General features: G+C 40.4%; 1 protein-coding gene across 1 annotated transcript in view; it reads right to left on the bottom strand.

Annotated features, from left to right (window-relative positions):
• Positions 1 to 576: 576 nt before the first annotated feature.
• LOC311149247 (glypican-1-like) overlaps positions 577 to 18342 on the bottom strand; it is a 96420-nt gene continuing 78654 nt past the window's right edge. Inside the window, exons 8-9 of the mRNA XM_084186338.1 lie at positions 2786 to 2961; positions 577 to 2583 (exon numbers count right to left, since the gene is read on the bottom strand). Of these exons, the coding sequence (XP_084042464.1) occupies positions 2378 to 2583; positions 2786 to 2961 (382 nt within the window). The 3' untranslated portion in view covers positions 577 to 2377. The remainder of the gene's footprint in view (positions 2584 to 2785; positions 2962 to 18342) is intronic.

Genomic DNA, 18342 nt, shown 5'->3' with positions numbered 1-18342 from the left:
CATAGATTTTTTTTTTTAAATAACAATTACTCAAATACACGTGTTTGAACCCAGGTCTGCACAACACACACAAAACACACAAGCACACACATTGTATGGTAATCAGCCAGCCAGCCTGTATCTGTATCCAAATCAATCAGCACTTCAACATGGCGCTTCTACCCATTGATTTTTCAATGTGCTGATTCTCTGTGCTTCGAGAGGGGGCCTGCTCATCGATTGCTCAGCGTTCGTTGGCCCCGGGATCTGCACTGAGGAGCCCAGTGTTAGGTTTACAGCACACAGAGTTTAAATTAAGAGCTATAAGAACCTGCAGGTAACAGGGAATGGGCCTGTGTTGTGTTATTCTGCTTCCCAACTCAATTAAAGTAAGGGAAATTAAGAGCACAATATCTCTCTACTAAAAGTGCCAGGGTACCATACGAAAAGCAGGTGAAGGTAGAAACATGCAGTCTCATGGGCCTGTGTTGAAAGAGAAACAAGGTGCAGTGCAAATTTAGGGGAAGGTGTCCAAGACTGGAAAGCAGTATTCATGCTCTCAGTCTATTGTTTACATTTCTTTTAGCTCTGTTTTCAATGCTTCTTTCCTGGGAAATCAGACGCTGTATTCACACAGTCTTAAAACATGCATTTTACATGCATCCATTCATACTGTGCCTATATACAGTCAGTCAAACACACAGTTTTACACAAAGTCAAAGACAGGCACTCACACACTTACATACCGTACACCAGTACATTGACACCTACACTGTGTTACATTAACGGACACTGTGTCACCAGATCTTCTCCATTCTAACATCCACGTACTGTCTGGATGTTAGAACCCCAACATTTGAACATTTAATCACCATTAGCCATACATACACAATTTGCCACTACATCAGATTTATTCTCTGCTGAGACAGACTTGTAACTGTACACACACAGACACTGGTCCTCCTGTGTGTGACGGAAGGACTATGAGCCAGCTCCAACAATGCACTTACATCACTGACTGCACCTACATTACAATCTCGTTACAATCTCACATTCCAGCAATGTTTGGAGAACGTGTGACAGCGTTTTAGTCAAGGCATTCCCACTCTACATCCAGCTGTTGTCAACTGTGCAGATGGCAGGTGGGGAAGGTTAAGACCCCTAAGGTTGGGTTAATGATCATTGATTACATTATATTACAAGACATAGAAAATATGTACAAAAAGGTGGACCCATCTTTTTTGGGGGGGACAGGTCGCTGGATGTGTTGAGTGAACAATACTAAGTAAGGTCTCCATCATCATGTCACAACTGGTACACTATGCTTGAAATTCTTATTGTGAAAAGATCTGTGTGTGTTGGGCTTGTTTCGGCGTGTGTGAATGCTATGTGTGTTTCTGGCTAAGTGAACTGTGCATCATCACCTGAATGCTAACAGAATGGTGGCTTTCAGAAGTTTTAAGACCGGATGGATAAATGAAAATATCAGGCACAGCGAGAGGCTTATGGGCCTAGTCTGACAGAAGTGCCTTTCTACAGTCCTTCAGTAGAGGTCAGCTAGATAGTTCTACTGCTCTCACATATGCTATCTCTCAAGTGAAGTTTGTCAATGCTGCTGTGTTAATGTGCTATTGATGCAAGTATATTACAAGTACAAGAAACCATTATTTTGATTTAATAGATACTTGAGAGATCCGAATTCCCTGTCACTGTGATTGATATTGCATCCTCGACTAACCTGTGCACCCGCACATTGACTCTGTACCGGTACCCCCCTGTATATAGCCTCCTTACTGTTTATTTTACTGCTGCACTTTAATTGTTTGTTATTGTTATTTTTTACTTATCCATTTTTTTTACTTAACACTTATTTTTCTTAAAACTGCATTGTTGGTTAAGGGCTTGTAAGTAAGTATTTCACTGTAAGGTCTACACCTGTTGTATTCGGGTGCATGTGGCAAATAACATTTGATTTGATTTGATATGAAAAAGAAATGCTTCGGATTAGCATACTGAAGATATGCACCAAACCGTCTCTCACAACATCACTGTCAAGTTATTGCCGTTGTTTGAACATTGCAACAAGGACACATTGACTTTACATTAGAATGGCATGATCGCTAAGAAGCTTGTGCCGTCCAAACATTGCATCTAGCATGTGAACAATCATTGTTCACCACCCAAGCATAGAAACAATAAAAAGAAGCCAAAGACCAGCTCTACTTGCCACATAAAAAAAACTCAAAACAATAAAAAAAATAAAAGGTAGTCCATTCATTCAATAACAATCCTTTCCTATTTGGCAAAGTTACCCACCCATCCCCCCTTTTTCTCTCTTCCGTTCCATCTCAGAGCTGTCCTCCAAAACGCAGTCTCAATTGGATGCACCACCGGTCCATTATCGCCTGAGCAGCAGTGTGGCCAATGAGAACAGGAGGAGGCGGATGGAGGGGTGGGTCTGGGTTCCTGTGCCCTTCACCTTCTTGTTCTCAGGATGATTGTAGTATCTGGTGCTGTCTGTTTTGGGCACAATGACATGAGATCCACTACGGGCACACGATTCGCCTGTACACATTCCACTTCCTGAACCACTAACGTCATCACCTGGAGACAAGAGAAAGGCATTGGTTAATTTAAATTAGGATATTAGTGAGACAAAGCAGTTCAATATGTTTCTGATACACTACCGACTCTAACCTGCATATCCAATACCCCCAATACCAATACCCCATACTCTAACCCTGTTTACTACACTCTCAACCCTTCCATCTCCTCACTAAGCCCTCCTCCCCCGCCCGTCACTCACTGGAATCCTGGAAGTCCACGTCGTTGCCGTTGAGGGCGTTCCTCAGCCGGTTGGTCGTGATCTTCAGCTGCATGATCTGCTGGCGGATAGTCATGTCTGGCTTGGTGATGTCGATGTCCACTTCTGGGTTGTTGATCTGGCTGGCCAGGCCGTCGCCCATCACCTCAAGAAGATACCTGGACACAGAACACATCAACACGTCACTTCGCAGGCAACACGTTTGGTACTACTGTGGATTTCTGTGGTACTACATTGCATTAGGATGACAAAGCTTTTGGACTAGGCTTCCTGCTGCACTTTATTTTAATGTGGCTTTGGACCATGATGGAAATGTATGGCAAGTAGATTTTTGTGGGTTATGTTGTCTTTTTCTGTTCTAATCTGTGGGTATTTGTGTTTAGACAAATCGATTTTCCTTCAATGATTTAGTCTATCGAGTTCACCAGTTATTGGTTTGTCAACCTATGTATGCGTCTGTCCATCTATCTCAGTCTCTCCCTATCATCTCTATTCTGTCTTCCTCTGGGGTCTCTTCTCATCCACTGGACTACAGTGAGGGAAAAAAGTATTTGATCCCCTGCTGATTTTGTACGTTTGCCCACTGACAAAGACATGATCAGTCTATAATTTTAATGGTAGGTTTATTTGAACAGTGAGAGACAGAATAACAACAACAAAATCCAGAAGAACGCATGTCAAAAATGTTATTAATTGATTTGCATTTTAATGAGGGAAATAAGTATTTGACCCCTCTGCAAAACATGACTTAGTACTTGGTGGCAAAACCCTTGTTGGCAATCACATAGGTCAGACATTTCTTGTAGTTGGCCACCAGATTTGCACACATCTCAGGAGGGATTTTGTCCCACTCCTCTTTGCAGATTTTCTCCAAGTCATTAAGGTTTCAAGGCTGACGTTTGGCAACTCGAACCTTCAGCTCCCTCCACAGATTTTATATGGGATTAAGGTCTGGAGACTGGCTAGGCCACTCCAGGACCTTAATGTGCTTCTTCTTGAGCCACTCCTTTGTTGCCTTGGATGTGTGTTTTGGGTCATTGTCATGCTGGAATATCGATTCACTACCCATTTTCAATGCCCTTGCTGAGGGAAGGAGGTTCTCACCCAAGATTTGATTGTACATGGCCCCCTCCATCGACCCTTTGATGCGGTGAAGTTGTCCTGTCCCCTTAGCAGAAAAACACCCCCAAAGCATAATGTTTCCATCTCCATGTTTGACGGTGGGGATGGTGTTCTTGGGGTCATAGGCAGCATTCCTCCTCCTCCAAACACGGCGAGTTGAGTTGATGCCAAAGAGCTCCATTTTGGTCTCATCTGACCACAACACTTTCACCCAGTTCTCCTCTGAATCATTCAGATGTTCATTGGCAAACTTCAGACAGGCCTGTATATGTGCTTTCTTGAGCAGGGGGACCTTGCGGGCGCTGCAGGATTTCAGTCCTTCACGGCGTAGTGTGTTACCAATTATTCTCTTGGTGACTATGGTACCAGCTGCCTTGAGATCATTGATAAGATCCTCCCGTGTAGTTCTGGGCTGATTCCTCACCGTTCTCATGATCATTGCAACTCCACGAGGTGAGATCTTGCATGGAGCCCCAGGCCAAGGGAGATTGACAGTTATTTTGTGTTTCTTCCATTTGCGAATAATCACACCAACTGTTGTCACCTTCTCACCAAGCTGCTTGGCGATGGTCTTGTAGCCCATTCCAGCCTTGTGTAGGTCTACAATGTTGTCCCTGACATCCTTGGAGAGCTCGTTGGTCTTGGCCATGGTGGAGAGTTTGGAATCTGATTGATTGATTGCTTCTGTGGACAGGTGTCTTTTATACAGGTAACAAGCTGAGATTAGGAGCACTCCCTTTAAGAGTGTGCTCCTAATCTCAGCTCGTTACCTGTATAAAAGACACCTGGGAGCCAGAAATCTTTCTGATTGAGAGGGGGTCAAATACTTATTTCCCTCATTAAAATGCAAATCAATTTATAACATTTTTGACATGCGTTATTCTGGATTTTGTTGTTGTTATTCTGTCTCTCACTGTTCAAAGAAACCTATCATTAAAATTATAGACTGATCATTTCTTTGTCAGTGTGCTAACGTACAAAATCAGCAGGGGATCAAATACTTTTTCCCTCACTGTTTATTGCTGTGGTCACAGTAGTGGATGGAAAAACCACACACTCATACAGTATATACAGCATAGCTTGAATAGCTATCCTTGATGCCTCTTAACCTTTCTGTAAATCACACATATCACTTTCTGCTTACAGCCGAGGTAGCGATACAGTATACTAAGCCTTAGGGCTGTTACAGTGACCATTTTACCGCCGCACTGGCAGTCACGAGTCATGACCGCAGTCAAATTCCACGTGACCGTTTAGTCACGGTAACTAGGCTTCTCCAAGCGCTGATGCTGCTGATGGTCATTAGTAGCCTACCAAACTTGCTAACTACCTGGTACTCAGCACTCTATTGTCCCTCTAATCACTCTGACATCAATGCAAATGTAATCAAAAATCAAGTCAAACTCTTCATAAGAGCCCATGAGCTCATGTTGGACAACATTTCTATAGGCTATGCAATTGCGTGAGAAAACAGAATGATGGCCTCTATTAAAAAGAGGAGGATCCCACCAGCTTTCTATAGGCTAGGCCTACTATATTTATTTCTCAACTTTCCTAATATTAAGCACATTGCTTCGCTTTACAACAGGAGTATAGCACCTACTGAAAGTATCTGGATGTGCGTATGTTCTTCAGCTTTTGAGTATGAACAATTAACCACGGGAAAAGCATCCTCCATTCGCTATTTAAGTGCATAGATGACATGTATTTTTTTCCCCTGCCCTGTTTCGAGACAGGTGCATGATTAATGGTCCATTTTAAATCAAAACCAATGTCACACATATACTACATGACCAAAAACATGTTGACATCTGCTCTACGAATATCTCATTCCAAAATCATGGGCATTAATATGGAGTTGGTCCCCCCTTTGCTGCTATAACAGCCTCCACTCTTCTGGGAAGGCTTTCCACTAGATGTTGGAACATTGCTGCGGGGTCTTGCTTCCATTCAGCCACAAGAGCATTAGTGAGGTTGGGCACGGATGTTGGGCGATTAGGCCTGGCTCGCATTCGGCATTTCAATTCATCCCAAAGGTGTTTGATGGGGTTGAGGTCAGGGCTTTTTGCAGGCCAGTAAAGTTATTCCACACACGATCTCGAAAAAACATTTCTGTATGGACATCGCTTTGTGCACAGGGGCATTGTCATGCGGAAACAGGAAAAGGCCTTCCCCAAACTGTTGCCACAAAGTTGGAAGCAGAGAATCGTCTAGAATGTCATTGTATGCTGTAGCGTTAAAGATTTCCCTTCACTGGAAAAGCAGCCAACAAGTGCTCAGCATATGTGGGAACTCCTTCAAGACTGTTGGAAAAGTATTCCAGGTGAAGCTAGTTGAGAGAACGCCAAGAGTGTGCAAAGCTGTCATCGAGGCAAAGGGTGACTACTTTGAAGAATCTCAAATATAAAATATATTTTGATTTGTTTAAATTTTTTTGGTTACTACATGATTCCATATTTAATAGTTTTGATGTCTTCACTATTATTCTACAATGTAGAAAATAGTAAAAATAAAGAAAAACCCTGGAATGAGTAGGCGTGTCCAAACATTTAAACTGGTACTGTATGTCCACATACTTTTGTATATATAGTGTACATTATTTAGTATATGTAGACAATATTAAATCAAGAATAGTCTGATGGGTGACAATATTAGCCTATTACTTGTGAATTATATATTATCACTTGTGAATGACGCCCAGCTAGGGTGCGGTAAGAAAAGAAACAAGGCATGCCTTTTTTCCCCCACCTTTTTCAAATCATAGTCGCACACCTCATGTAGCCTAGCCCATAGGCCTATATGTTATGATAAGGTTTGTATCACAACTAAAGTGGCCAAATAACTTCTTAAAATTAATCACATGAATCTGTTTTACAACCGGTGTAGAGCCTAACTGGCATACAGTGGGGGAAAAAAGTATTTAGTCAGCCACCAATTGTGCAAGTTCTCCCACTTAAAAAGATGAGAGAAGCCTGTAATTTTCATCATAGGTACACGTCAACTATGACAGACAAATTGAGAATTTTTTTTCCAGAAAATCACATTGTAGGATCTTTTATGAATTTATTTGCAAATTATGGTGGAAAATAAGTATTTGGTCACCTACAAACAAGCAAGATTTCTGGCTCTCACAGACCTGTAACAACTTCTTTAAGAGGCTCCTCTGTCCTCCACTCGTTACCTGTATTAATGGCACCTGTTTGAACTTGTTATCAGTATAAAAGACACCTGTCCACAACCTCAAACAGTCACACTCCAAACTCCACTATGGCCAAGACCAAAGAGCTGTCAAAGGACACCAGAAACAAAATTGTAGACCTGCACCAGGCTGGGAAGACTGAATCTGCAAGCAGCTTGGTTTGAAGAAATCAACTGTGGGAGCAATTATTAGGAAATGGAAGACATACAAGATAATTTCCCTCGATCTGGGGCTCCACGCAAGATCTCACCCCGTGGGGTCAAAATGATCACAAGAACGGTGAGCAAAAATCCCAGAACCACACGGGGGAACCTAGTGAATGACCTGCAGAGAGCTGGGACCAAAGTAACAAAGCCTACCATCAGTAACACACTACGCCGCCAGGGACTCAAATCCTGCAGTGCCAGACGTGTCCCCCTGCTTAATCCAGTACATGTCCAGGCCCGTCTGAAGTTTGCTAGAGTGCATTTGGATGATCCAGAAGAGGATTGGGAGAATGTCATATGGTCAGATGAAACCAAAATAGAACTTTCTGGTAAAAACTCAACTCGTCGTGTTTGGAGGACAAAGAATGCTGAGTTGCATCCAAAGAACACCATACCTACTGTGAAGCATGGGGGTGGAAACATCATGCTTTGGGGCTGTTTTTCTGCAAAGGGACCAGGACGACTGATCCGTGTAAAGGAAAGAATGAATGGGGCCATGTATCGTGAGATTTTGAGTGAAAACCTCCTTCCATCAGCAAGGGCATTGAAGATGAAACGTGGCTGGGTCTTTCAGCATGACAATGATCCCAAACACACCACCCGGGCAACGAAGGAGTGGCTTCGTAAGAAGCATTTCAAGGTCCTGGAGTGGCCTAGCCAGTCTCCAGATCTCAACCCCATAGAAAATCTTTGGAGGGAGTTGAAAGTCCGTGTTGCCCAGCGACAGCCCCAAAACATCACTGCTCTAGAGGAGATCTGCATGGAGGAATGGGCCAAAATACCAGCAACAGTGTGTGAAAACCTTGTGAAGACTTACAGAAAATGTATGACCTGTGTCATTGCCAACAAAGGGTATATAACAAAGTATTGAGAAACTTTTGTTATTGACCAAATACTTATTTTCCACCATAATTTGCAAATAAATTCATTAAAAATCCTACAATGTGATTTTCTGGATAGTTTTTTCTCATTTTGTCTGTCGTGTACCTATGATGAAAATTACAGGCCTCTCTCATCTTTTTATGTGGGAGAACTTGCACAATTGGTGGCTGACTAAATACTTTTTTCCCCACTGTACATAGGCGGCGCGTGAGTTTCAAGTTTGGAGAAGATCATTTTCACCGTAAAAATGCTCCTTTATAATAAAGCATGAGTGGTTGTATTAATTTGGGATCTATTGCATCCCACAACTGTCCCAGACTATGTTTAGAATATTTATTTCTCGCACAGGAAGACAAGTTGACCAACAGAATAGGTTAACTTTTGTACTATGGGGGATAGTAGATTGACATAGGCTAGTGCTTTTGCTGTTCGTTAGGCCTACTCATCTTGTTGGCTGACGAAAAGTAAATGTGGACAGTTCTTCTAACATCTTCAATATGCGCCTTGGAATTCAATAAGAAGGACGTGCGCAGTTGAGTCCCCGATGTGTCTGTCTTCACTTGTAGCCTACTTTGGAGCTGAGATGCCTATGAGAAGAATCTGATCACGTGACGGGCATTGGCTAATAACAATTGAGATATCTGAGAGAGCCATGTGAGTGAGAGGTGATTCGGCATGCAGACGGGAGAAGGGAATTATAATTATTATATTCAGCCCAAGGGCACAACGGCCACTGGCAGCAAAAGGCATGGATGTTTTTAGGGTGCATTAAGGCCACTCTAGGGGGATACCGCCGGGAAATTAGAGGCATTATCAAGTTCTTGTCAAATTGTGAATGAGAGACTGATGCAGAGAGAGACTGTGCAGCCCGCGCAAAAAAAACAAAGCAGAGCTCATGCCTTTCATGCGACTTCTTTCTAATTATAATTAGTCGCATCATGCAGCCTTAGAATGTATAAACATCAAAACATAGGAGGACCTGTTTCGTTGTTAACCGCTCAACACAGAATGTGCGCACTCCCTCAGAAATCATTTGGAGAAAACATCCTTTCTATTTTACTCAGCTATGTTCAATTGTATTCTTCATACTATAAAATAATATAAAATAATGCCACGGAATCCAAACAAATCTTGTCTGCTAAATTAACTAGTATAGCCCACAGCCATATGGCATAGCCAGATCAGGGCCAAACATAAGGACAACTCAGAGTATGCTATTCTGTTCTTCTGAAATAGACTACATTTTCTTCATATCATGTTTCTTTAGACCTGTCTAAAATAAATAATGGATTTATTGTGATGGTGTAGGCTATATAGTAAATGGATTTATTAGACTTAGACTAAAATGTAGATGTTAAAGGTCTGCATCAGTGGCTTATAGGCTATGCGTGGAATCCAAGATGGCGTAGCAGTGCGGTCGTGTTTTCTGTAGTGTCCTTGTGTAAATAGCCAGTTTTCTTGTTTTTCTGTCTATTTTGTATATACTTCTCAATTTTACTTTTCATTCTTTAACTAAATATACTTTCCTGCAACCCACCTCACCCAACGTGGAAAGGATTCTATTATTTCTTTATAACTTTTATCAAAAACCTGTAGTGTTTAAACAGTTTATGACTTTGTTGATGTTTGCAAATGGTGTGTTAGAGGAAGTCTGTTAGGTGGCCTCCTGGGATTGGTTTATGGGAAAACACCCATATTATGTTACATAGGGCATAGGATATAAATACCACGGTTAAAACAAAGGAGGACAGAACATATTATTTTGAGTCCGTTGTTCTCCAGATGCCTGCAGATGTGTGTAAATTTACGCTGAAATCTTGTGATATAAATAAACCTTTATAATCAAAGTACAGTGTAAGTGGACTCCTTGGTCTCACAGCATAATTGGCATCATTATGTAGATACCACAGAATGGCGACGAGGAACATTTGGGGAGTGATGCGTCTCTCCAGTGTTCCATTCATGAGCTGCGAAGTGACTCCCGCTCAAGACGCCGGCTCATAAGGTGAGATTTTTCACAATTTTGTGCGCTGGTTGGTTCGCTTGCTTATGTGGGTGTGTGCGCTGGAGACATGTACCGTTTAAAAGACTTATGTGTGCAATTTTGCTGTTATTTGCTGTGGGATAGGAGTCCGTTCTACATTTCTAAATTTGATTGCGCTGGTAACAACGCAAACAGGGGGGAGTGTCTATAACTATTGAAGTATAGAATGAAGGAATAAGGCGACGGAAAAATGTATACAAATTAGGACATTGCGAATCTATGTTAAGCCCTCTAACGAGGCGATCATTAGGATGGGCCGAAAAATCCTAAAAGCACATTAGGTGAATTTAGGTAAGTCCCGGGGACTTGGGGTTGTGGTATATATATATACAGTGGGGAAAAAAAGTATTTAGTCAGCCACCAATTGTGCAAGTTCTCCCACTTAAAAAGATGAGAGAGGCCTGTAATTTTCATCATAGGTACACGTCAACTATGACAGACAAAATGAGGAAAAAAAATCCAGAAAATCACATTGTAGGATTTTTTATGAATTTATTTGCAAATTATTACTGTGATGTTTTACAAAAGTTCTGAACCTTTCTATTCTCATTGCTTCTACAGATTGTGAATTAAAAATAAACATTTTTGCTAAAAGTATTATTATATTATTGATTGATTGACTATGACTTTTCAGATCACCCAGTAATGCTATCTGCAAGGTTAGTTCCAGGTAAATATTGCAATCCTTTAGCCATTCCTGTACCTGTGTCCAAAAACAAGCTACAAATGGACAGAACCAAAACAAATGATCTAATGATTCTATCTCTTCACAGCAAAATCTGCAGAGCTGGGAAGATTGTATCCCCCATATAAATAACATTCTATTGGTAGCAAGAATTTTATATAATAATTTAAATTTAAAGATTCTAATTTTTGAATCCGGTGTCGTTTTGCGTGTCAGTTCATAAACACTATGCCATGGGATCGGTACGTCAAAGATCTCTTCCCAACTATTTTGCAATCTATATGGGACGGCTGTCAATCCTTTGGTCCTTAAGTGAAACTGATATACTTTTTTATTTATCACAGTTTTCCTTAACCAATTATGTTCTTTAATGCAAGGCCGACAGACAAGTTCCTTACTTTCTCCCCCTTCAACTTTCCTCTTCCACTTTTGCGGTAAGGCTGCAATTATTTGGTTGTAATTTTGGGTAGAGCAGACATTTCCATATGTTTTTGTTAGCTGCATGTGCGACATAACTCCACCAGTCCTACCGATGATATCATTTACGAAGATTATACCTTTTTTAAACATTCTGTCAAAAAATAAAGGTTTTTTGTCAATTAGTATATTTGAATTTAACCACAATATTTGTTGCATTATTTGTTCTGTCGTTTCTGGAGGATTAAATTGAAATTGCAACCAACTTTCTATGGCTTGTTTTAGAAATAGTGACATTTGGGAGATTATTTCCTTTTCAAATAACTGAAAGTGAGAGGTTGTAATCTGAATAAAGGGAAAAAGGCCTTTCTTGAACAGTGGGTGAGACAATCTTACTAATTTGCTTGAGAACCAGTTCCATGGTAGTAAGATCTTATCTATTTTTGCTAACTTTCTATTAAAATTTATTGAAGTGAGATCATTTATTTCCTTTGGGATATGTATTCCGAGTATATCCACATCACCATCAGACCATTTTATTGGTAAACTACATGGTAATGTAAAAATTTTATTTTTTAGTGATCCAATACGTAATATAGTACATTTGTCATAATTTGGTTTTAATCCAGAGAGGTTAGAAAATGTATCTAGATCCTCTATGAGGCTGTGGAGGGATTCTAGTTGTGGATCTAAAAGAAAACATGAATCATCTGCGTACAATGACACCTTTGTTTTTAAGCCCTGTATTTCTAATCCTCTGATATTATTATTGGATCTGATTTTAATAGCTAACATCTCGATGGCCACAATAAATAGATATGCCGATAGTGGACAACCTTGTTTCACTCCTCTTGACAGTTTAAAACTTTCTGAGAAATAGCCATTATTTACTATTTTACACCTAGGGTTACTATACATGATTTTGACCCATTTTATAAGAGATTCTCCAAAATTGAAATGCTCCAGGCATTTATATATAAATTCCAGTCAAACTTTATCAAATGCCTTTTCGAAGTCTGCTATGAATAGCAGGCCTGGTTTCCCATATTTTCCATAGTGTTCTATTGTTTCCAATACTTGCCTTATATTATCTCCAATGTATCTTCCATGTAAAAAACCTGTCTGATTAGAATGAATAATATCCGACAATACCTTTTTAATTCTATGCGCTATACATTTTGCTAGGATTTTTGCATCACAACACTGAAGTGTAAGGGGCCTCCAATTTTGTAAATGGACTGGATCTTTATATTTTCCACTTGTATCCTGTTTCAGTAATAATGAGATCAGACCTTCTTCTTGAGTGTCAGATAATCTACCATTTACATAGGAGTGGTTAAAACATGCTAATAACGGTCCTCTTAGTATATCAAAAAAGGTTTGGTATACCTCGATTGGTATGCCATCCAACCCTGGAGTTTTCCCGGACTTAAAGTCTTTAATTGCATCCAGAAGTTCCTCCTCTGTAATTTCACCTTCACATGAGTCTTTCTGTGTGGCTGTTAATTTGACAGTATCAATATAAAAAAAATCTCTACAATTAGCTTCAGTTAGAGGAGATGGAGGCGACTGAAAAGAAAACATATGCTTAAAATACTTTGTTTCTTCCTTCAAAATATCATTAGGTGAATTATGGGTGACTCCGTCAATTGTAACCAGTTTCATTAAGTTATTTTTGGTAGCATTCCTATGTTGAAGATTAAAAAAGAATTTTGTGCATTTTTCCCCATATTCCATCCAGTTTGCTTTATTTTTATAATATATTACACTTGATCTTTCTTGAATAAGTTTTTCCATTTCTTTTTGTTTTTCCTCTAATTTATTCTGAGCCTCTATGTTACAGTTTTTATTGCCATCTATCTGTTCTGTTAGACTTTCTATTTCCTTTCTTAGTATAAACTCTTTTGACCTAAATTGCTTTTGTTTTCGAGATGAGTACTGAATTGCATGGCTTCTAAAGGCACATTTAAAGGTGTCCCATACAATAAGGGGATTCGCTGTACCTATGTTATGTTGGAAAAAGTCAGTTATAAATTCCTTTGTTCTAATTATAAATAAATTATCATCTAATAGGCTTTGATTAAATTTCCAATATCCTCGCCCACGTGGAAATTCAGTCAGAGTAATGTATATGCCTATTATATGATGGTCCGACCGCATTCTGTCCCCTATCAACACTTTTTTTTACTTTTGGTGCCAACGAGAATGAGATAAGAAAGAAGTCAAGACGACTAGCTTGATTCAGTCTCCGCCATGTATATCTCACTAGATCAGCATATTTAAGCCTCCATATATCTACTAGTTCTAATGTATCCATGACATTCACAATTTCCTTAAGAGCATGTGGGTGATTGTTTGTGGTGTGATTTCCTTTTCGGTCCATTGAGCTATTTAAAACAGTATTATAATCCCCCACCATAATAATATTCTCCTGAGTGGCGCAGTGGTCTAAGGCACTGCATCGCAGTGCTAACTGTGCCACTAGAGATCCTGGTTCGAATCCAGGCTCTGTCGCAGCCGGCCGCGACCGGGAGACTCATGGGCGGCGCACAATTGGCCTAGCGTCGTCCAGGGTAGGGGAGGGAATGGCCGGCAGGGATGTAGCTCAGTTGATAGAGCATGGCGTTTGCAACGCCAGGGTTGTGGGTTTGATTCCCACGGGGGGGGGGGGCAGTATAAAAAAAATATATATATATATATGTATATGTATTCACTAACTGTAAGTCGCTCTGGATAAGAGCGTCTGCTAAATGACTAAAATGTAAATGTAAAAATATTGTCTTGAGTTGCTTGCAGGCTTGATAATTTATTATATATATTGTCAAAGAATTGTGGATCATCATTATTTGGTCCGTAAAGGTTAATGAGCCATATCTGTTTATGGTCCAATACCATATTTAAAATAATCCATCTACCTTGCGTATCTATTTGGACAATTTGCACATTCGGATCGAAATTACTATTAATTAATATCATCACCCCTTTTGAATTTCTTTGCCCATGGGAGAAGTATATTCCCCCCCCCCCCCATTCTTTTTTCCACGCTACTTCATCTCGAATTGTTGAATGAGTTTCCTGTATACAATAGATATTATATTCCTTCTCTTTGAGCCATGTAAATATTGTTCTTCTTTTGTTATTATCAGCTAAGCCATTACAATTATAACTGGCTATACTTATTTCACCATACACCATAATGAGATACAAGTTAAGTCTATTTATCATTATATATGTTTGTAAATTTACCAATAAAAAATAGCGTAATGATTGAGTGTCCATATAGCTGTACCGTGATATTTGCATTGCTACGGAGTAACCCTTCAATTGTTCTCCACTAATTGCCCCGCTAAAGCCCCTCCCGATCCCAAGTTGAGCCGTCATCCCAGTGATCAGCATCCCACCCACGTCCCTCCGTATCCCTAAGGCCCCGAGAGGCCAGGACCCATCCATCGAAAACAGCACACAGTGCCACCCACAAAACAGAAGCAGGTTAACCGCCAAAAGCATTTCCAATGCTTTCACCTCTCTCTATATATATATCTATATAACTATTATTATTATTTATTTTTATTATGCATATCCAATTTTCCATCATTATCAATTAATATGCGTAATAATGTCGGCAGTTCACGCATAGGATTCTAACATATAACCAGGATTGCCATTGTATTACATTTAATTCATTGACAAGCAATTATTATCCTAGCAAATAGTTCCCGCGGTCCATCCCATACCCCCCCCCCCCAACATCCCCACCCCCCCCACAACAGATGCCAGACCAGCACACACTCACATACTCCAACACACTCAACCCCCCTCCTCCACAATCCACCATAAAATCCAATACTCAACGGCTGTTATATCCCAGAGCCCAACCCGAGAAATAACTTGATCTACGAGTGCACATACAGTTAAAGCTGATTGAGAAAGCATGCAGATTGAGCAGAAATTGATAACAATGTGAGATTTGATTAATCTACTTAATCTATGTCAAGTCCTAGGTGATGGAGATCAGATCCACCCTCTTCACCTGAGACACAAACACTCTGATCCCCTGTTGTAACCATTTTCCCAAGCATCTCCATGCGGTCAGACCTTTGATTATTTTGTGCCACCTGGGCCACAATGATAAACCCCCTCTCTGATTGTCCGAGTGTGACCCCCTCCCCATGGGTTACTGCAGCCAGTGTTGCCAGCACTGCCACTACCTGGGTGGGCGTACCCCACCGGAATCCCCACCGGCTAGGTAAAAGGTCGTCAAGGTTCTCATTAGCAGCTTTGAGAATTTCCTTGTATATTATACTCTCCCATCAGGGGGCTCTGGCTTTGTAGGACCAACCCTGCCAGGCAGGCTCAGAATCTTGAGGGGGCGGTGCTGCTCAAGTAGGTCTCTGACCGCATTTATTTCTCTGTTTAGGCTGCATATTCACAGCAGGTCCATAAATAGATGGGAACTTCTCTTTGGTGTATGGGTCGCTCAGGTGGGTGTCCAGGTTATAGGGTTAGGGATCTTTCCATCATGATAGGACAATGAATAATTAGATTAGATGTATACTATATTTAAAAATGTATATCCCTCATCTACACAAAATTGAAAGCTCTCTCTCTCACTACCCCTGTTCATAGACCCCCGGTCGGCTCTGGGATATGCAACCATTTCCCCTCTCACTCACTTAACGCCGTACCTTTTCAAACACAAAAATGCACACCACATGGTTGACTGCGGAAGAAATGGGCCGAGCGTGCAAACGCACCCGCATCCACATCTGCTGCAAGGGGGAAAGGACGCCAGAGAGAACACAGGACCAACCACAACAACCATCCGCCAAAACAACAACCTCCCGCCAAAAAATCCATGTTCTAATTATTTGTATATAAAGATGTATTATTCTGCTTGTTATATCGTTTTATCCATTTATAAAATACTATACCTACTATAAATGTTATTTAATATTACAATCCCTATCATTGCTAGTATCAGGTGCTCCAATATTTGACTCCTCTAACTTTTAGAATAGCCATGGAGTAGTCTTTGTGTCTCTGAACATTTGGTTGTCAATATATAATTTATCCACCACTAGTGCAACACGTTTCCCTTTTAATCTGTTTTCCTTGAAGATTGGATACAGAACTTTGCGCCTTTCTACAATCTCCTTCGGGAACTGATCATTCATGCCTATTTTCGTGCCAGCAAGTCTTTTTCCCAGGCTTTTCACCATAGCTTTGTCCTTAAAAAAAGCAAATTTGGCAACGATTGGGCGCTCATATTCCTGTCCTCTTTTTCCGAAACGATGTACACGTTCGAGTTGGATTTTATCGACAGCCTCGAGTGGGATTTGTAGCGCTGTATGCAGGAAGTCCTTCATAATATTCTCTGTTATTTCTCCCTCCTTTTCCTGAATACCCGTAAGTACTAGATTTTCCCTCATCGATCTAGTTTGGATGTCTAGTAAGGCTTCTCTCAGAAGATTGTTCTCCTTTTTTAATTCCCTAACGTCCGTTTCCATTTTAGAGACTGTCACTTTTATTTCTTTGGTTTCTTTCTCCATTACCAAAGCTTTTTCGTCACTCATTTGAAGACTCGCTTTCAACTCTTTTACGTCTTTACTGACCAATTCTAATATGCCCAATTTGTCATTTATCGACTTCAACAGGTCGCTTTCCACACTTACCAGACCCAGTGGTGAAAAGCATATATCATCTGTATCTGTCGATGAGTCGCGTTTTCTTTTGGGGATCGGCTCTCCACGCTTGTCTTCAGTCATGTTTGGGTGTTGCTTGTTGTAGTGATATTTGTCGATATATTTCTCTAGCCTTATGATCTTATTTCTGTTATTATCCAGATTGAATTATATTAACTGCGAATATATTAAATGCTAATATTTAGTCTAACTTACTGATTTTGAATATTATGTTTTTATCTTGAGGTGTTTTGTACCGATTTCTATTCAATACGCCATCTTGTTTACGCGTGCCCCGCCCTCAAGATGATGGATGTTTGAAGAAGAAGAATACAAGATATTCTAGTTCTGATGAAAGCGAAGATGAAGACAGCGATAAAGATTTGGAGATTAAAGGTGCTTCATATTCAAGAGGATTTTATCCTACAATGACTAGCACAGAAGAAATAGAAAGAGATATAGATCGATGCGTATCATGCCTGGATAAAGCGAATAATTTAGAAGAAGTAAGAGAACTGGAACAACAACTCAAGAAGCTGAAGATACAGAAGAAAAAACTGCTGTGAAAAGGATCCCAAGAATTGGAGAAAAAGTATACATTGAGGCCAAGGAAAGAGGGCCCCAGTAAGAAGATGATGCCAGTGATCATTCGAGGACAAAACCTAGAATATAAGCCTTTGCAAAATACCGATATGTCAGATATACTTGAGAAGCTGCCTACTCTTCAAGATGGAGCATATCCTTGGATTTCAAAATTGGAAGAAATTACGGTGGGAACACAGTCAGCCATAGGAGACATTAAGAGACTTTTGGCTAATCTCCTTGGGATTCCAGATATGGAAAAAATATTTCAGAGAGCTGGACTCAATAGATATGTGGGGACTGCAGTGAATGACCCTGAATTGTTGGCTGCAAGTAGAAATTGGCTGTGGAGAGCACTGAAAGATACGTTTCCAACAAATGTGCATCCTGACAACATTCTGATTGACCCACTAGGACAACAAGAAAATCCAAGAGCCTATGTGTCAAGAGTGCATCAAGTGTGGAGAAATATTACTGGAAATGATCCAGATGTGAGTCAAATTGAGCAGTCAATTTTAAGAGCTAAACTGCAGATGGGACTGCCCTCACCAGTAAGGAGCAAACTGGCAGAGGTGGTTGGACTTGGAAGCATGACAAAAGGCGTCTATACAGATCATATAGCCCATCAAGTGGATCTGTACAGGAAAAAGGAACACAACCAGAAAGAACAGGACCAAGAAACTCTCAGAAAATGCAATCAAATACAACTGGTGGAGAATAA

The sequence above is a fragment of the Coregonus lavaretus genome (assembly GCF_964263955.1).
Source record: "Coregonus lavaretus genome assembly, chromosome: 21".
NCBI lineage: Eukaryota > Metazoa > Chordata > Actinopteri > Salmoniformes > Salmonidae > Coregonus > Coregonus lavaretus.
The sequence above is the reverse complement of the archived record's forward strand: the minus strand, read 5'-3'. Positions and strand labels throughout refer to the sequence as shown.